We start from the raw sequence: 17,970 nt of genomic DNA on the forward strand, positions 1-17,970 counted from the left end.
ATAGTGCACCCAGCTGGAGGGGTGACTGAGGTATGCCAGGGCAGTGTGTTTTTGGGCGTGGCACACAGGGATGTGTGCCATGTCGACTCTTTGTTTAGTTCTGCACCAGGACACTCAGCCTGCAAAGGCAGTGTGTGTGTCAGGGTGCAGGGCCCCTAAGGGTGGCACAATAAGTGCTGCAGCTCTTAGGTGTCTTCTCTGCTCACAATGCCCTGGGTGACCATGGTACCATTTACCAGGGGCTTACATGTGACCAGAGATGCCAATTGGGTTTTAGCTTTAATACAGTTTTGGGGAAGGAACACAGGCCCTGGGCACCTGGTTGGCAGGAGCCCAGGGCACACTCAGTCAAAGCACATCAGCAATTCAGCAAAAAGTGGGGGTACACCATGCAAGAAAGATGGCACTTTCTCACACAGCGTCGTCAACGAGGGAGCCTTTTTCATTGATTTTATCTCGAAGAGAGTGAAGAGCGCTTTTCGAAAGTCTTTGGAGCCGCAGGAAGAGAAGATGGAGGCACAGAGCTGGATTTCCTCTCAGACATCACTCCCTTAAGACAGCGCTTCCCTCGCCTTTACACCTCAGTGAGGAGATTCGGCAGGACTACGCCCTTCAGACCTATGAGAGGTCATTTTTAAGGCCTTACCAAGACATTCCTCAGAAGTTGAAGGGAAGACTCGACCCCTTTTTGCAGACCTTCTGGAAGATGTTGCAGAGGCTATATCACTATCACTGGAAACTGGTTCTTTCCTTGACTTAAGCTTCTGGAGCCAGGTCAAAAGACATCCTTCACTGTCTCGTAGAATTTTTTTTTTTAAAGTCCAGCATATTTTACAGTCTGCTGCCTTGTGGTCTGGATACAGACAGTAAATACAATCCTTGTGCTTGTCCTCCACATACAACCTCTTGTTAGCACAAGTTGCACAGGCTTTAAAGAGAGCTTTCTTCTCTTTATCAGACATCTTGCCACGAAGTCCAAGACTGGATAATAGGAAAATACTGAGCAGAGCTCAGTGGAGACTCTCTAGCACAATGTGCAGTTGAAAATCTGTGGTCCTGAGCTTCTCTCAGGAGGGGTCTAAGGGGTGAGGATAATCTTATTGGTTTTTCATTTTTTGTGGTCTCTTTTACAAAAAGAGGTGGATAGGTTGCAAAACAGGAATGGGCCTAGGCCTAGGTTCTGTTTGGTAATGGTTTCTATTGCTACTTTATGTATACCAGGGACTCCTATTTCGACGACAGGGAATGATACATGCATGGGAATCTATGAAAGTTCTAATACTGGAGTAATTGAAAAACTCAATAAAACTGTGTTTAAAACAAATACATGTACAAGCATTCTGTCATTTCCACTGATGAGTTGTTTATTAATCAAAAATGTAAAACAAAAGGAAAAAAGTTGTGCTACAGGAAGCGATAACAGCAGCTCGCAAGTTTCTGAGGTAGCAGGAAGATGTATTTAAGAACACAAATCCGACATCTCAAGTAGTCTGGCAATCAAGTGCAGGAAGGCCAGGTTTTGAGGTACCACTCCTTTATTTTTGTTAATTAGGAGGTAAGGATCCTTTAGAACTTGAAACAGCCTTCATGCTTATATTTCCCTAGGTCTTACAAACAGCACAACCCTCCATATGCCTGGTTAATAAGGATAAATACGAGCTACTCATTTGCTTTCTAAATTACCCTAAGGATAAGGTGAAATACCAGCAAAGCATAGGCAAAGATTCCTGACCATCACATCAAATTAGCTTTTCCTTGGGTCTGTGGACAAGATTGCTTCCGAAAAGCAGTGTTCTCAGGTGTCGCGAAGCAGTCTCAAGGTGTAACCCCCACTTCTAGATGAAGCGGTCTATTTCCCGTTCACAATCTGTTTCTAACCTTCTGAGCACGTCCACCCATACTCTGAAGATATTGTAAACACTGTACTGAAAAACACTCCATGGCATAGCACTCAACGTCACAAACATTGTGCTCTTGGGATATGATCTGTGGCCTTGTTCTCCTTTCCCTGACTATTTAATGCAGCGTTAGGTCTTAAAAAAGGAGCCGCTCACATTGATACTCTATGTGCTTTTAAACCAGATAGTTATTTACACATTTTCGTTAAAACTGGTTTATTTTTTGTTCAGGGTTACAGGCATAAAGATGCAGGTTTTTATTAAATTAATGATGGAGAACTGGCAAAAGAGTGTACATTCAGCCTGCTAAGAATAGGGTGCCTGGAGATTTGTAAAGCCAGTTGGTGTATAAGGGGCAGACCTCAGTGCTGTGCTGTGACTTTGACTTTCTATTGGGAACAATTGCTTCTCTTATGGCTTTGCTAGCCTGTTGGAAGGAGAGCGCCAGAAGTACCAGCAGCAACCACAGAATAAAAGTAGGAGAGAATCATCAAGACAGAACAGTTTAAAAATAAAGGCAGCTACCTACTGTGTGATAATTTTGCATCAACACTTTCCAGTGTCTATACATATGACTATATGAGATTGTGCAAGAAACAGTAGCCTATAAATCCTTTTGTGTGAGAATACTTGGTCATTTTGAACAATCTAGTAGTGCAGCTGCCTAATTATGGCAGGGAGGAATCATGGGATTAGAGGAAATGAGAAAAAGTGAAGGCATAGCTGAATGGTAATGCAGGCACCTACGTTGTAATGGTTGTTCAATAAGGGTAATGTTTGCCCATTTTTAAATGAATTAACAAGTCAAAAGGAGGGGCTGCTTACCCTCAACATTATTGCAAGTCGAATGATCACTGTGTCCTACCTGAGGTCCTTGATGGATAGTGTTCCTCGAAAGTCACGCAGGATCTCCAGCAGCACCCATGACCAGTAGCTGCGATAGCTTAGCTTCCCAAGATCAGAAAGGGGTTTCTCTGGAGAGCCCACCATGCATTCCAATTTTGAGAGCTCATAACCTGCAACAATACAATCATGCAAGGGATAAAAAAGAATGTATATCCTCTTACAAGCAAAGTTAAATAGAGTCTGTGGGTCATGTGGCATACAGCATTACTTATTTGACATGATCTACAGCTTTCCCAAAAAGCTTCCCAGAGTATCTGAAGGTGTGGGGATCAGAGGAATGCTGTGATTAGAACCTGATGAAACCAACCGATTTCTCTTTTCTATGAAAGATATACAAGAATAGGAAAAGGATCATTTTACTTACCCAGTAAGCATCTGTCTTGGCATGTAGAACTATAGATTCACAAGCTTTGCATACTCCTGCCTTCTAGTGTTGGGTCCGGATGTTTGCAAGTTGTTTTTCTTCGAATAAGTCTTTCCAATCACAAGGTAGGTGACTCCTCCTTTTGATGATAGTGTGCATGGGCATCGACTCAATTGTTTTCCCGCAGAGGGTGAGAATGGAGTTAGTAAGTAAAGAATAGAGATGTCCATGCATTTGTATATAGAGTAAGAGATAGAGAACTGCAACAGTACAGGTACCCGGGGAAGCGGGTGGGAGCATGTGAATCTACAGCTTTACATGCCAAGAACAGATGCTTACTGGATAAGTAACATTATACGTTTGAGGCATGTGAGCTGCATTTCACATGCATTGCATAGACTATACAGCAGTATTCTCCCAAAGCGGTGGCTAACCTGTAGCTGTCGGAGTTGTCTGAAAAAGTGTTCTAAGTACTGCCTGGCCCACATTAGCTTGTTGTCTCACTAACACATCTACACAATAATGTTTGGTGAATGTGTGCGGTGTAGACCATGTTGCAGCTTTACAAATGTCAACTATGGCTGTCGTTCCCAAAGTGTGCGCCGCGTCGCCCTGGTGCGCCGTGATGAGAAGCCAGGGGCGCCGCGGCGCCGTGCAGGATATGTGGGTAGTGGAAATTGCAGACGGAATTCCTCCCCCTCCTTTGTGCTGCCAGGTCACGTGATCCTCGCACTCTGCATCTCAATGAGTGCTTGATGGAGAAAGCCTTTAATTTTCACACATGCCAGACATTGCCCCAGGGCACGCATCTCCCGGTATTTTCTTCTCGCTCATCTGGTGATTGTTTACAAAATCAGTACTGGATGGTGTGCGAATAATGACTTGGAGTCAGGTGGTCATCCTAACTGGCAAGGGCACACAACTCGTGGGAGAAGGTAACATGGTGGTGTGCAGAAATCGTTTCTGGTGCAAACACGTGGGGCAAAGCACACCCATGGTGGGAACAGAAGGCAAAGGCCCGTAGTAGAAAAGAAGTGGGTGTAAATGGGGGGGGGGGACACTACAAGATGAGAAACTATAAATAAACACACTAAAACAGTGGAGGGTGGGCAATCTGCTTCCTTTGTGGTGAAGTGACACTGCTCTACCTCATACACACGCACAATAGAGTAGGGATAAATAAACTTTACATAAAAGGCAGCAATGCAGAACAGACAGACAGAGGTGGTAAAAAGAAAAGGCCAGATGCAGATCCTATCCCGTGCTGCTGCAATCTGCATGTCGCCTCCGTGTACGGCCTGGATGACACACAATCAACAGGTCCAGTTCAAAGGTCTTCCAATGTAACCTTGAAAAAATCCTGAATCTTTATCAGCTACCTGTTTTTGGTCTTAGTGAATCTCAAGCTGTGACTGAAGAAAAAAAGGCATGTGGACGACGCGGTATGGCTTGTGCAGCAAGATACCAGTAACTCAGCAAATTTACCACATTCAGTGATCGTTCAATGTCCTATGAAGTGGTGGTGCAGCAATTCCTTCGGTTCCCGTCCACACCAGCTTCAGGCGCCATAATTGCGATAGACAAGAACAAACTGACCACGGATGGCTGGTCAGATGTAGAGCAATGTAAATAACAAGGACCCCCTGTTCAGAAACTTAATTCACAGTACAGGGAAATAAACAGTGTAAACAATTGGCTAATAATCTACATAAATCAGGGAAGAAAAGTAAAAAAGACACCAAACCAATAATTAAAAAAGTATGAAATTTCATTTAATTAATCCACCAAAAATCCATGTTTAAAAACAATTAATAAAATACAGAAATAGTACACAGTAAATTTGTTAAAAACAACTAATGCAGTATTCAATACATCCCATACAAAATTATTTTTGTAACATAACATCTATTTTGTGGCAAACAGGTAGTATTGTTCGACGCGCGTTTCGGCGTTGTTTAGAACGCCTTCTTCAGGAACCACAATGTTATCTGAAAGATATATTAATACAATAGAAAAACAAGGATCAATTTATTGTACAAAAATATACAAAAGTTTTTTTCTACATAAATACAAATTTCTCAATTAATTAAGGTGTCTAGATTACTATAGCTCCCTGCTTGTACAGCAGAATATTACTGCACAAGGAACAAACTAACAAACTATTTTTTGAGCAGCAAAAAATTCCAACAAACAGAGAACCGAAATAAAAGGAAAGGTAGAGGTATGAAAAGCTGAATAGCTCTCAGAGATGTCGCAAAAGTGCAGTACATGGGCTCTGTCGGTAAATGTATAAATGGCCCATGAGGCTAGGGGTTTCTTTAAGATGTTTAAACTACTAAGAGTGATTCCTCATACCTTGACACTGTGACTATAAACCGCTCCTTTGTTCATTTGTTGATACCCTTATCAGTCATTTTATTCTAATACATTTTTTCACTATTATGTGTTCTTAATAGAAACTTATACTGTTTCTTCAAGACTTTGATCGATATGGGCTATATCCTCTGCGTTTACTACTTCCTATCTTGTTGGTAAGTGAACTTTAGGATTGATATGATATATTGATATATTCTGCTGTACAAGCAGGGAGCTCTAGTAATCTAGACACCTTAATTAATTGAGAAATTTGTATTTATGTAGAAAAAAACTTTTGTATATTTTTGTACAATAAATTGATCCTTGTTTTTCTATTGTATTAATATATCTTTCAGATAACATTGTGGTTCCTGAAGAAGGCGTTCTAAACAACGCCGAAACGCGCGTCGAACAATACTACCTGTTTGCCACAAAATAGATGTTATGTTACAAAAATAATTTTGTATGGGATGTATTGAATACTGCATTAGTTAGTTGTTTTTAACAAATTTACTGTGTACTATTTCTGTATTTTATTAATTGTTTTTAAACATGGTTTTTGGTGGATTAATTAAATGAAATTTCATACTTTTTTAATTATTGGTTTGGTGTCTTTTTTACTTTTCTTCCCTGATTTATGTAGATTATTAGCCAATTGTTTACACTGGTCAGATGTAGAGGACACACAAGCTTGTGGTGGGTCTGATGAAGAAAAAGGCCTATGCCCATCGCTGTCCAGCTCAGGGGGATGAAGCGAAGAGGCAATGAAGAATCATGTGCTGATTCTACAAAGGCCATCAGTATGTATGTGCAGTACCTGGCCTGTAAGTGAATACATTTCCAAGAAGCAAACTTACGCTGTTAACCACCTCAAGGCGCTGTGTATTCCCACCCATAGAAGCTCAGAATTGGAGGCAAACAAACAGATGGCACTTGGATAAGCATTGAAAATGACTGATGACTATCTTCCAAGATGCCCGAGTAGTCTCCGATAGTGTGCACCCGGTTTATAATGCCATTTTCCTGAGTTTTTTAGAAAGTGGAGCAATCATCAATACCTGGGGCGCACTTCCACGGTTGGCACCTGGCGCACCTTAAAACAGGTGCGCCTGGCTCAAACCGAGAAAGTTCACCCTAGTACATAGAATGCGCTGCCCCCAGGGCAGCCACAAACTCGTGCTACCCTGAGGGCAGCACATTCAAGTGAAATATGGAGTGGCTGCTTTGAAGCCGCTCTGTGCATCACTATGCAGGCGACAAAAAGACTGCACTCTGAATGGGGATTAGAGATCCTCTTGCAAGCGGGTACAGTCAGTGACTGCACCCACCCGCAAGGGAATGTCTGGGGAGTCCATAGGATCACCTTTATCCCCGCAGAAGCAGGCAGGGTCCGAGGCCTGGTGGAGAGCGTTGGGTGGGTGGGTGCAGGGTCAGAAGCCTGGTGGAGAGCGTTGGGTGTGTACAGGGTCAGAGGCCTGGTGGAGAGCGTTGGGTGGGTGGGTGCAGGGTCAGAGGCCTAGTGGAGAGCGTTGGGTGGGTGGGTGCAGGGTGAGAGGCCTGGTGGAGAGTGTTGGGTGGGTGGGTGCAGGTTCAGGGTCCTGGTGGAGAGCATTGGGTGGGTGGGTGGGTGCAGGGTGAGAGGCCTGGTGGAGAGTGTTGGGTGGGTGGGTGCAGGTTCAGGGTCCTGGTGGAGAGCGTTGGGCGGGTGGGTGCAGGGTGAAAGGCCTGGTGGAGAGCGTTGGGTGGGTGGGTGCAGGGTCCTGTTGGAGAGGGTTGGGTGGGTGGATGGGTGCAGGGTTAGGGGCCTGGTGAGAGCGTTGGGTGGGTACAGGGTCTGAGGCCTGGTGGAGAGCGTTGGGTGGGTGGGTGCGGGGTCAGGGGTCTGGTGGAGAGTGTTGGGTGGGCGCCTTAGGGCGGAGGGGAGAAGGGTGCACGGCAGAGGGGAGAAGGGTGCACGACAGAGGGGTGCAACGGGGAGGGGGAGAAGGGAGCAAGGCAGAGGGGAGAAGGGTGCAAGGCAGAGGGGAGAAGGGTGCAAGGCAGAGGGGAGAAGGGTGCAAGGCAGAGGGGAGAAGGGTGCACGGCAGAGGGGAGAAGGGTGCAAGGCAGAGGGGAGAAGGGTGCAAGGCAGAGGGGAGAAGGGTGCAAGGCAGAGGGGAGAAGGGTGCAAGGCAGAGGGGAGAAGGGTGCAAGGCAGAGGGGAGAAGGGTGCAAGGCAGGGGGGAGAAGGGTGCAAGGCAGAGAGGAGAAGGGTGCAAGGCAGAGGGGAGAAGGGTGCAAGGCAGAGGGGAGAAGGGTGCAAGGCAGTGAGGAGAAGGGTGCAAGGCAGAGGGGAGAGGGGTGCAACGGTGAGGGGAGAAGGGTGCAGGACAGGAGAGAAGAGTGCAAGGCAGAGGGGAGAAGGGTGTAAGGCAGAGGGGAGAAGGGTGCGAGCCAGAGGGGAGAAGGGTGCGAGCCAGAGGGGAGAAGGGTGCAAGGCAGTGGGGAGAATGGTGCAAGGCAGAGGGGAAAAGGGTGCAAGGCAGAGGGGAGAGCGGTGCAACGGGGAGGGGAGAAGGGTGCAGGACAGAGGGGAGAAGAGTGCAAGGCAGAGGGGAGAAGGGTGCAAGGCAGAGGGGAGAAGGGTGCAAGGCAGAGGGGAGAAGGGTGCAAGGCAGAGGGGAGAAGGGTGCAAGGCAGAGGGGAGAAGGGTGCAAGGCAGTGGGGAGAATGGTGCAAGGTAGAAAAGGGTGCAAGGCAGAGGTGGAGTAGGGTACAAGGGGGAGGGGGAGAAGGGTGCAAGGGGGATGGTGATGAAGTTAAAAATGTGCCTCCCCCCCCCCCGGAAATATTTCTGCGGACGCCCATGATCAGAGACCACCCCAGATAAACTTCTTGTAATGCCGCAGAGCTCCTTGAGAATTTCTCTAGCCTGGTCACTTTTAGTGGGAGTGTTTGATACTACTTTATGATGGTGTTGTATGCATTGAGATGTACTTTATAAGATCTTTGCGATTGCAAGTAAAGTTTTATTATAGTGATGGCTACTCTCTGAATCCTTCATCACGTCTAGGCTTAATTCTTCATGTAGAGTAGTGGTTCACAAAGGGTGCAACGCGGCACCCCGGTGCGCGGGTATGAAAATGGTGGGGAGCCACGGCCAACTGCCAATTAGGTCAAGGGAGCCACGGGTCAAAAAAGTTTGGGAACCACTGAACTATGGGGATGTTTGCTAGGAAAGCCACAGTTGGCCCTGTAAGAAAGTGGCTCTGTATATACTGCACCAAAGTAAGGTTCAGTGTGCACAGAGTCCACAGTCCCCAGACGTATGGCAGAGGTTAACGTTAGATATAACCTTACTCTCAAAAGTGGTAGCTTGGTCGAGCAGTAAGGCAGTATCAAAGGACAGTGTAAAGCATTTGTTGTCCACACTCAGTCCGCAAATGGTCTCACACACTCAAGAACTGAACTCTAGGCCAATTGTTTTGTATATAAAAATATATTTATATATTTTTTTAGAACCACAAGTAGGTATAAAAATACTTTTTCAGAATGAGATGTTGCAATTGGATACTTTCAAATAGCATTAGACTTTTAAATGCAATAGTTACAGTTGTTGCAATATGCAACACAAGTTAAACACAATTATAACATTGAGCTCAATGGGAAGTTTTAAGTAAATGCAATAAAATCACTTTACAAATGTTTTTTTCTTACTCAGGGCTGGATCCTGGATTCAGCCCTGGTGCATTTCCAGTAAACAGTTGAAATAAATCGTTTTTGTTACAGAGGTGATTTTTAAGGAATATTTGTATCTTTTGAAAATCGACACTTTGAAGAAATTTTGGTCAAAACCAAGCAATGTTATCCTATGGAGAACATGTGAGTTATCGGCTTTCAGGTAAGTACTCAGGGGTCTCCCAGGTTCAGGTAGATACAGTTGTTACACCCTCAGCTGCACAGGGGGAGACGGGTGCAGAGTGAGTAGGCCCAATGTTAACCTATGGCAGGTAGGGGGCCTTTGGTTGGTGGCAGGCCACGCAGCTGTGAGAGCTGTGCTCCTGGTCACTTACACAGGGCAAGTGGGGAAGTAGGATAGGACAGATGCTGCACTTCCAGTGGCACTCGGGCAGCTGGGTGCAGGGTGCTTTTGGGCCGTCGGGTGCCCAATGTATTTAAATTGGAAAGCTGCAAGACGAACAAAGGCTTCAAACTCGGGGACGGAGATTCTTCAGGTGCGACCACCACTTTGAGAGGTAAGTTGGGAAGCTGTAGGTTAGGTAGCCACCTAGTAGTTGGGCACGGGGGCCGCGCGGAACTGGGTGCCTTTTGGTGTCGGGAAATCTTACCCGCAGCTGGTCGCGGTTGGAAGGGTCCCTAGTTGTGAGGCTGCAGGTGTCGTCAGGAGCGTCGAGAAGGGTCCTTGGGTCCTGGATTCGTGGTCACAGTCGCCGGGCGGAAGTTCTCATGGTCTTTGTTCACTCAGGCACCGGCCGGGCTTGGCGGGTGCAGAGTGTGCTGGATTCGCGGTTCCTGTCTGCCACCAGGGGTTGTTGCTGTTGGAGCAGAACCACTGCTCGTGGGAGTCCCAGTCTTTAGATGAGCAAGGCAGTCAGTTCCTCCGGGGTTTTGCAGGAGCAGGGTGGACCAAGTCAGGTGATGTCGTCCTCTTGTTTGCAGCTGCCCGGCAGGTCTTCTTCTTCTTGATCTTCATGTTAGTTTCAGAATCGGGATCTGAGGAAGGAAGGTCCAGGGTGCCCCTAAATACTAAATTTAGGGGTGTTACAGGTAGGGCAAGGGCAGGGATCTATTGGTGCCTTTCCTGGGGTGAGTACACCCCCTATCCTGCCACTCTCCAGTGGGATGTGGGCAGAAGCCTAGCTCTGATTGGGTAGGGCTCCCCATTCTCAAAATGGCGAGAGCCCGGAGTTGTGCTTTACCTTGCCTCCCCCACCTGAGGGGTGGGGTTGGCAGAGGCTGGCACAACCCCTTTCCTCACTTAGGTCTTCCCGCCAGAGTGGGGGTCAGAACCGGTGAGGACCAGTTGCTGAGTACAGCAAGTGGCCTGAAGAGATGCCTTTGAGCCTTCCCCTGCCCATCCTGGGGGCGGAGGCCTAGCACCTTGCCCCAGGATGTGCATTGTTGCAGACCCACGGGAGCGGATGGCTCTCTACCCAGGGGTCCAGGAACATGTCTGCTGGGTGGCAGCCTAGGCAGCCCCTCAGTCGGGACGCAGGTTGTGGGTTAGGTTCAGGGGGCAACTCTAAGTTGCCCTCTGTCGTGCACTTTACATAAAATCCCACACTGGCATCAGTGTGGATTTAATGTGCTGAGAAGTTTGATACCAAACTTCTCAGGCTTCAGTGTAGCCATAATGGTGCTGTGGTGTTCGTGATGACGACGCCCCAGCACCATATACTCTTAATCGCGGCACTGCACTTACAGTGCCCAGGCCAGGAATGGACCTGGGTACTGTAGGGGTACAGGGCTCATGCCCTTGTACCCACACCACTAGCATAGGGTATCCAGCTAGAGGAGTGACTGAGGTAAGCCAGGGTAGTGTGTTGTGGGCATGGCACAAAGGGATGTGTGCCATGTGGACTCTGTGGTTTGTTCTGCACCAAAGCACTCAGCCTGCAAAGGCAGTGTGTGGGTGTCAGGTTACAGGGCCTCGGGTGGCACAAAATGTGCTGCAGCCCTTTGGGGCCTTCTCTGGTCACAGTGCCCTGGGTACCTAAGGTACCATTTACCAGAAGCTGACCTGTGGCCAGATATGCCAATTGGGTTTAGGTTTCAATACAGTTTTAGGGAAGGAACACAGGCCCTGGGCACACCCAGTCAAAGTACATAAGCAATGCAGCAAAAAGTGGGGGCATACCATGCAAGAAAGAAGGCACTTTCTGACTTTGACTTCGATCCTAAAGGTTTCGGCTCGTGCCCGATTTCGAGCGACTAACTTCAGAGCGGGAAGGCTTTGGGGTGTGTTTTTAAATGCCGAGCCGGAGGGCGGGGCAATAGAAACATGTTCTCGGTGCTGACCGCGGCCCTCAGGCGGAGGTTGAACCGGAGCCTTCTTCTTAGGCTTAGGTGGACTTTGGGGCAAGCGAGAATCAGTATAATGGTACACTGCCCTTGCGGGATGTCGTCATCCCAATTGGAGCCTGATTCTGAGACGGAGATCGGATCCTGTTCTTCTTCGGCTCCTATGGCTTCTCCGGTCTCCTGTTCTGAATCTTCTCGAAGAGGTCCGGAATGGAACCTGTGTGTTGGCTCTGCATGTCGCGTTGTCGAGTCAGACGATCGCGAAGCATCTTTTCCGATCGGAAAGACTTACAAGCGTCGCAGTCCTGTTCTTTGTGCTCCTGTGACAAGCACAAGTTTGTGTGAGTCGGTGTGCGGGAACTTCGCGTGGCACCAAGGGCAGAATTTAAATGGAGTAGGGCAGAATGTAAAAGGAGTACGTTCCATCTACTGCGAGGCGGACTGATGCGGGTAGGCCCAATGGCCTTCCACGAGCTACCCGATCAAATGTTTTTGAGTAAATACGATACGCTGTAAATGGAGATAGGGTGAGTATTGCACAACGAGGGGAACCCTAAAAACGCTGTCAAACCGGAGTGCAGCAATTTACGTCCGAACCTGATGGCGGAAAAAATAATCTAAAAATTGAGTTGATGCCCATGCACACTATCACCGAAAGGAGTCGTCAAAAACCTTGTAACTGGAAAGACATATTTGAAGAAAAACAACTTGAAAACATCCATACCCAACGCTAGATGGCAGGAGTATGCAAAGCATGTGATGTACAGCTCACATGCCTCGAACACGTTTTACACAAGACTGACGCTGGACCAATAAATATTTATTGAAACGCCCTAATCACCATCCTGTGTGTTTTCTGAGAATAAGCAAGCACGAGTGACTAAAGCGAAAAGTACTGTACTGTTTTCCATGATCCCTGAGGGATCTGGGTTGTCATGTCCAGTGGCTGCCAGAAACTACCTACACCACTGTAAGATACAAGGGGGTGGTAGAGGCACTGTAGAGCTAGCTGGTCTAATGGCTGACATATCCTGTGGGGGTGTCTAGAAGCAGTTTGGACACCAAGCCCCCAGTTTAGGTCATCCAAAACACGTAGGTCCTGGGGATTCCTAGGAACTACACAACAGTAGAAGATCTGGTAGTTGGGAATTCCGACAGCGGATCAGCTGATGGTGCTGATCTTTGATTGGCTGTGGTTTGGGTGACTTACAATGATGTGAATATGTTGTAATACTTTGTGAAAGTTTTACTGAGTGTAAAGGGTGCATGCTGTGCTAACATTGTTACAGAGGGTGCCCAGTCTGGCAAAGGGGAATAAGGATAAGTTACTTTCCTGTAATCCTAGTTCTCTTCCAGGGGTATCCTCATCAAAGTCATAAGCACTGAATATTCCCACCCACGTGGTGAACCCCGGAAATAATATAAAAATTATATATGGAAATCACATATATACAGCTCTACATATATGTATGTACATATATCATTTTTTCTCATACCAATGCAGCTCCCAATAGGAGGCTAAACAATGGAATTACCCATATAAAGATTATTTGCAAACATATAAAAAACACCTGAGGGCAAGAAGCACTTGAACTCTGTTTTTTAATGAGCAAAAACACTCATATATCATGAGAAGTGCAAATAAAGTAGACATTGTTAGCCTACAGGCTGCATTGTAAACCAAAAGACATAGAAAATGAAAGCATTTTCAACAAACTGGCACTGTGCCTTTAAGGCAGCCATGACCCCCAGCTTCCCATCATGTCTCAGGGGTGACAGTTAATCAGTTGTTCTTTGCATAACCCTGAAAGTCAGGGCTCAACAATATCCATTAACACTTCGATCGTGTCTCATTTACCTGGGGAGGCAGGTGGATTACTTATGACTTTGATGAGGATACCCCTGGAAGAGAACTAGGATTACAGGTAAGTAACTTATCCTTCTCTTCCAGGGGATCCTCATCAATAGTCATAAGCACTGAATAGAATAGCAAGCCCATTAACCACCTGCAGGTAAATGAGGAAAAAACATGACCCAACAAACTGCAATAGCCGAAATCAGCTGTTGAACAGATTCCGCAAGGAGGCCTGGCCTACTTGGGTGTCTGGTCTGATGTCTGACTCTAGAAAGTAGTGTCTGGTAAATGTATGGACGGACCTCCTGGTCGCCGCCTTACAGATCTCAGACATGGGCACATTATGAAGAAAAGCTGTAGTAGCTGTTTTCTTCTGGTGGAATGTGCTTTGGGAGAAAACCCAAGGGGCTTCTGCGCCAATTGGTACACAAATTTGATACATGAAACTATCCTTCGGGAAATGGAACGTTTTGAAGCTGCAAAACCAGATCTGATCGATCCATAGTTGACAAACAGTTAATCAGATTTTCTTATAGATTTGGACCGATCTAGATAGAATTTAAAAACCCTTTTCAGGTCCAAAGAATGCAAAGCCCTCTCAGCTGGAGAGGAGGGATTGGGAAAAAAGGGGGGTAGCGAGATGGTCTGGTTCACATAGAAATCTGACACCACCTTAGGAAGAAAAGAGGGATGCGTCCTCAACACTACCCTATTTAGATAAAAAACTGTATAGGGCTCTTTAGAACTGAGTGCTTGTATCTCGCTCACTCTGCGAGCTGACGTGATCGCTACCAAAAAAGCAGCCTTCCAAGAAATATGTTGTAAGGTTGCTTTGTGTATGGGTTCGAAAGGTGGACCCATCAATTTTGATAGCACCAGATTTAGCTCCCAGGGTGGTGAAGGAGGTCGTACCGGAGGGTAGACCTTCTTCAAGCCCTGCAAAAAAACTTTAACAGCTTGCAATTGGAAGAAAGAAGGTTGAGAAGGTGAGCACCTATACGCCATCATAGTGCTAAATGCACCATAATGGAATTAAACTTCAACCCTGCTTTCGCCAGATACAGTAGGTAAAGGAGAATGATCTGTTCCTGAAACTTGGTAGGATTACAATTGGTCTGCATACAACACATGTAAAAACGCTTCCACTTGCATGCATAGGAATGCCTCGTGGAAGGTCGTCTTGCTTCTTTCAAAATGGACATGCAGTCCTGTGGCAGTCCTAGGTGTCCGTACTGTAGGACCTCAGGAGCCATGCTGCCAAGTTCAGTGAGGGAAGGTTGGGATGATGAATCCTCCCGTTCATCTTGGATAGCAGGTCCGCTCTGCACGGCAGCCTCCTGTGAGGGCACTCTGATAGGTGCAGAAGGTCCGGGTACCACCATTGTCTAGGCCAGTCCAGGGCAATGAGTATCATCCTTGTGGACGAATGAGCTAGCTTGTTCACCACCTTCAGGTTCAGCGGAAGGGGTGGAAAGGTGTACACAAATGCCTCTGACCAGTCTATCAAAAGGGTATTCTCTTTCGATCCTGGCTGGTAGAACCGTGAGGCGAAGTCTCTGCATTTAGTATTTTCGCCATCCGCAAAGAGGTCCACGGTGGAACCCCATGACTGGAAGATGTCTTCGATGACCTCGTCGTTGAGGACCCAGTACTCTCTGTCTTCGAAATGACGGCTGAGAGCGTCCGCTCTCACGTTCTGTTCTCCCGGCATATGGACTGCTGTGACTGACAGATTCCGAGCCAGGAGCCAATGCTATAGATGTTGCGCCTCCTGGGAAAGTGTGCGTGAGCGCGTTCCCCCATGTTTTTTCAGGTAGTACTCAGTGGTGGTGTTGTCCGTCTGTACTAACACTGATGCTGACTGAATGGAGCGAAGGAAAGCTTTGAGGGCTAGGTGAACTGCTCTCAGCTCCAACATGTTGATGTGGTAGGAGCGCTCTTTTGGAGACCACAGTCCTTGAGTCTGGAGGTGTCCCATGTGGGCCCCCCAACCCTGCAGCGAGGCATCTGTGATCAGTGTCTGTGCAGGAGGTTGATGGAACGGAATTCCGACTTGCATATTTCGTCTTTTCATCCACCAAGGTATGGACGCTCGACAAAGATATTTTGTCGTCCCAGCGAGCTGACTGCTGGTCCCACTTGTCTTCCAGATCCTGCTGGAGAGGAAGCATCCGTAGTCTGGCATTGGGAACCAGGAAGATGCAGGATGCCATCGACCCTAGCAGGGAGGCAATCAGACGCACCAGCAGTTTCTTGTTGTGCAGAACCAGTTGGCATTTCTGAATGATGGAACACTGTCTCTCCTCCAGAGGAAACACTTGTCCTACCTCGGAGTCTAGCCGAGCTCCTAAGAAATGTATTTTCTGTGTTGGTTGTGAAGTTGACTTGTTGAAATTCACATGCAGGCCCAGCCGGTGACATAGGTCTATGCATCTCAGGAAATGATTTTTTATGCTGTCCGGAGAAGGACCCTTCAACAGCCAGTCGTCCAAGTATGGGTACACGAAAACACCCCTGCGGCGCAGAGCGGCTGCCACCACTGCTATGCACTTCGTGAACACTCTGGGGGCTGACTTCAACCCGAATGGTTGGACTTTGAACTGATAATGAGCAGATCCTACCCGGAACCGCAGGAATTGTCTGTGACGCTGAGTGATCAGGACGTGGAAGTATGCATCTTGCAGATCCAACTAACACATCCAATCCCCCTGCCTGAGATGTGGATATATTTGATGAAGCGTCAACATGCAAAACTTTTCCTTCTTTAATGTACAGGTTGAGTGTCTGCAAGTCCAGAATGGGTCTGTACTCTGCTTTTCGGCTCTTTTTCTTGACCAGGAAATATCTTGAGTAAACTTCTTTCCCTCTTTGAGACACTGGTACCCTCTCGATGGCTGACTTTTTGAGAAGGGTGGCCACCTCTTTTTGCAGGAGTTTTAACTGGTGACCTGATGTTGGCATTGGAGGGATTGAAGGAGGGCAATGTTGAAAACGAAGAGAGTATCCATTCTGAAGCGTAGCTAACACCCACTGATCATTTGTGATCGCTCGCCACTCTTCGATATAATGTGTGATGCTTCCCCCCACTGGAGTGGTAAACGCCGCTGGGGGAAGGGAGTACTCATTGTTTTGATTGCGTCTTGTTGGAGTTGTTGCCTTGACACTGATTTCCTCCACCTCTTCAGAAGCGCCTGCCTCTGTATTGTGACTTTTGTTGCCCCTGTTGATCTTGATTCTTCTGCCACTGAGGGGTTTGAACCCTCTTTTGGGAAGATCGCCGATTGTAAGGGCGGAATCTCTTATGGAACTCTTTTTTTCTTTTCCAGGCCAACAGCCTTTAATGTGTCCAGTTCCGTTTTCATACGTTGCATTTCCTCGTCCATGTGTGATCCGAACAAGGATGAGCCAGAGAAAGGCAGGTTGAGGATAAGTGACTGCGCTTCTGGTTTGAGCGCTGAAAGTCTCAGCCAAGATGATTTCTGTGCGCATACCCCATGAGCATAGCCGTGTGCCGATAGGGTAGCTCCGTTACCCGCAGCACTGATAACTTGATTGGAAACCTGTACAAAAGGGGGTGGTGATGGACGGAGCATCTGAACTAATCAAACACTCACACCCAGTCAACAGATCTGGGTTTAATCCATCACCGTTCTTTAGCCCACTCTGCCACCCCAGTTCAGACATGGCCATATGCAAATCAGTCTGACCCTGTGCCTCATGGGAACAGTCCAGCCCGAACCACCAAGCCATGCCTTCCCTTGACCACCCCCTTTTGATTGGAACCCTGGCTGCCATCCGTAAGGATTTCTTCAAAATCCCTGCGATCCTCCTGAGGAAGCTTCTCAGTGAAGCGTTGTAGAGAATCCCATAGAGATCTACCATAGCGGCCCAGGAACGCCGCTGCGTTGGATACTTTTAGCCAGGAGGCCGAAGTGCCACACACCCTCCTTCCCCAGGAATCTTGAGTCTTACTCTCTTTGTCTGGAGGCACAGTGGAGGAAGATGCAACGGCATGGGTCTTTCTCGCCGCCGCAAATATTACTGAATCCGGGGGAGGGTCGGCTCTGAGGAAGAGTGGATCATCCTCTGATAAACGATATTTTTTCAGAATCCTCGCTGGAGCAGATTTAACCGTCGCTGGCGTGAGGAAGACTTCCATGACCGGTTCTATGATGCCTGGTACCAACGTAAGCAGAGGTTTAGCTGCTGTCTTTTGATGCAGGGTTTCAAAGCTCACCGGCATAGGAATACCCAGCTTAAGTGCCCCTCTGCCCAGAATGTCCTGAAATGTGTATATGTCCTCCACTGGAGAGATTCTCGACGGTGGACTGTCCGTCAGAGTTGGTGAATAGTCTCTATGTGAAGTGTGAGTAGAAGACGAGGAAGGAGTAGGAGATCTCCTCCTGCTTCTTGATCTGGACCTCCGTCTACGTGAATGCACCGGGGTGCGTTTCCGCTCTCTGGATCTTGAAGTGGACCGATCCCGATCGGCTGCCTGGATCAAACGAGCTAATGGAGACCTGTGTTGGGGACTGGAGTAAGCCTGCGCTGCTGTGTCCTTATCAGTAGCC

General features: G+C 47.5%; 1 protein-coding gene across 2 annotated transcripts in view; it reads right to left on the reverse strand.

Moving 5' to 3' along the window:
• Positions 1 to 17,970, reverse strand: part of KAT8 (lysine acetyltransferase 8) — a 346,163-nt gene that overhangs the window by 54,858 nt on the left and 273,335 nt on the right. For both annotated transcript variants that reach the window (XM_086932009.1, XM_086932010.1), the window contains exon 9: positions 2,764 to 2,914. In XM_086932009.1, the coding sequence (XP_086788135.1) occupies positions 2,764 to 2,914 (151 nt within the window). The remainder of the gene's footprint in view (positions 1 to 2,763; positions 2,915 to 17,970) is intronic.

The sequence above is a fragment of the Lissotriton vulgaris genome, chromosome 7 (genome assembly GCF_964263255.1).
Source record: "Lissotriton vulgaris chromosome 7, aLisVul1.2, whole genome shotgun sequence".
In the NCBI taxonomy this organism is placed as follows: Eukaryota; Metazoa; Chordata; class Amphibia; order Caudata; family Salamandridae; genus Lissotriton; species Lissotriton vulgaris.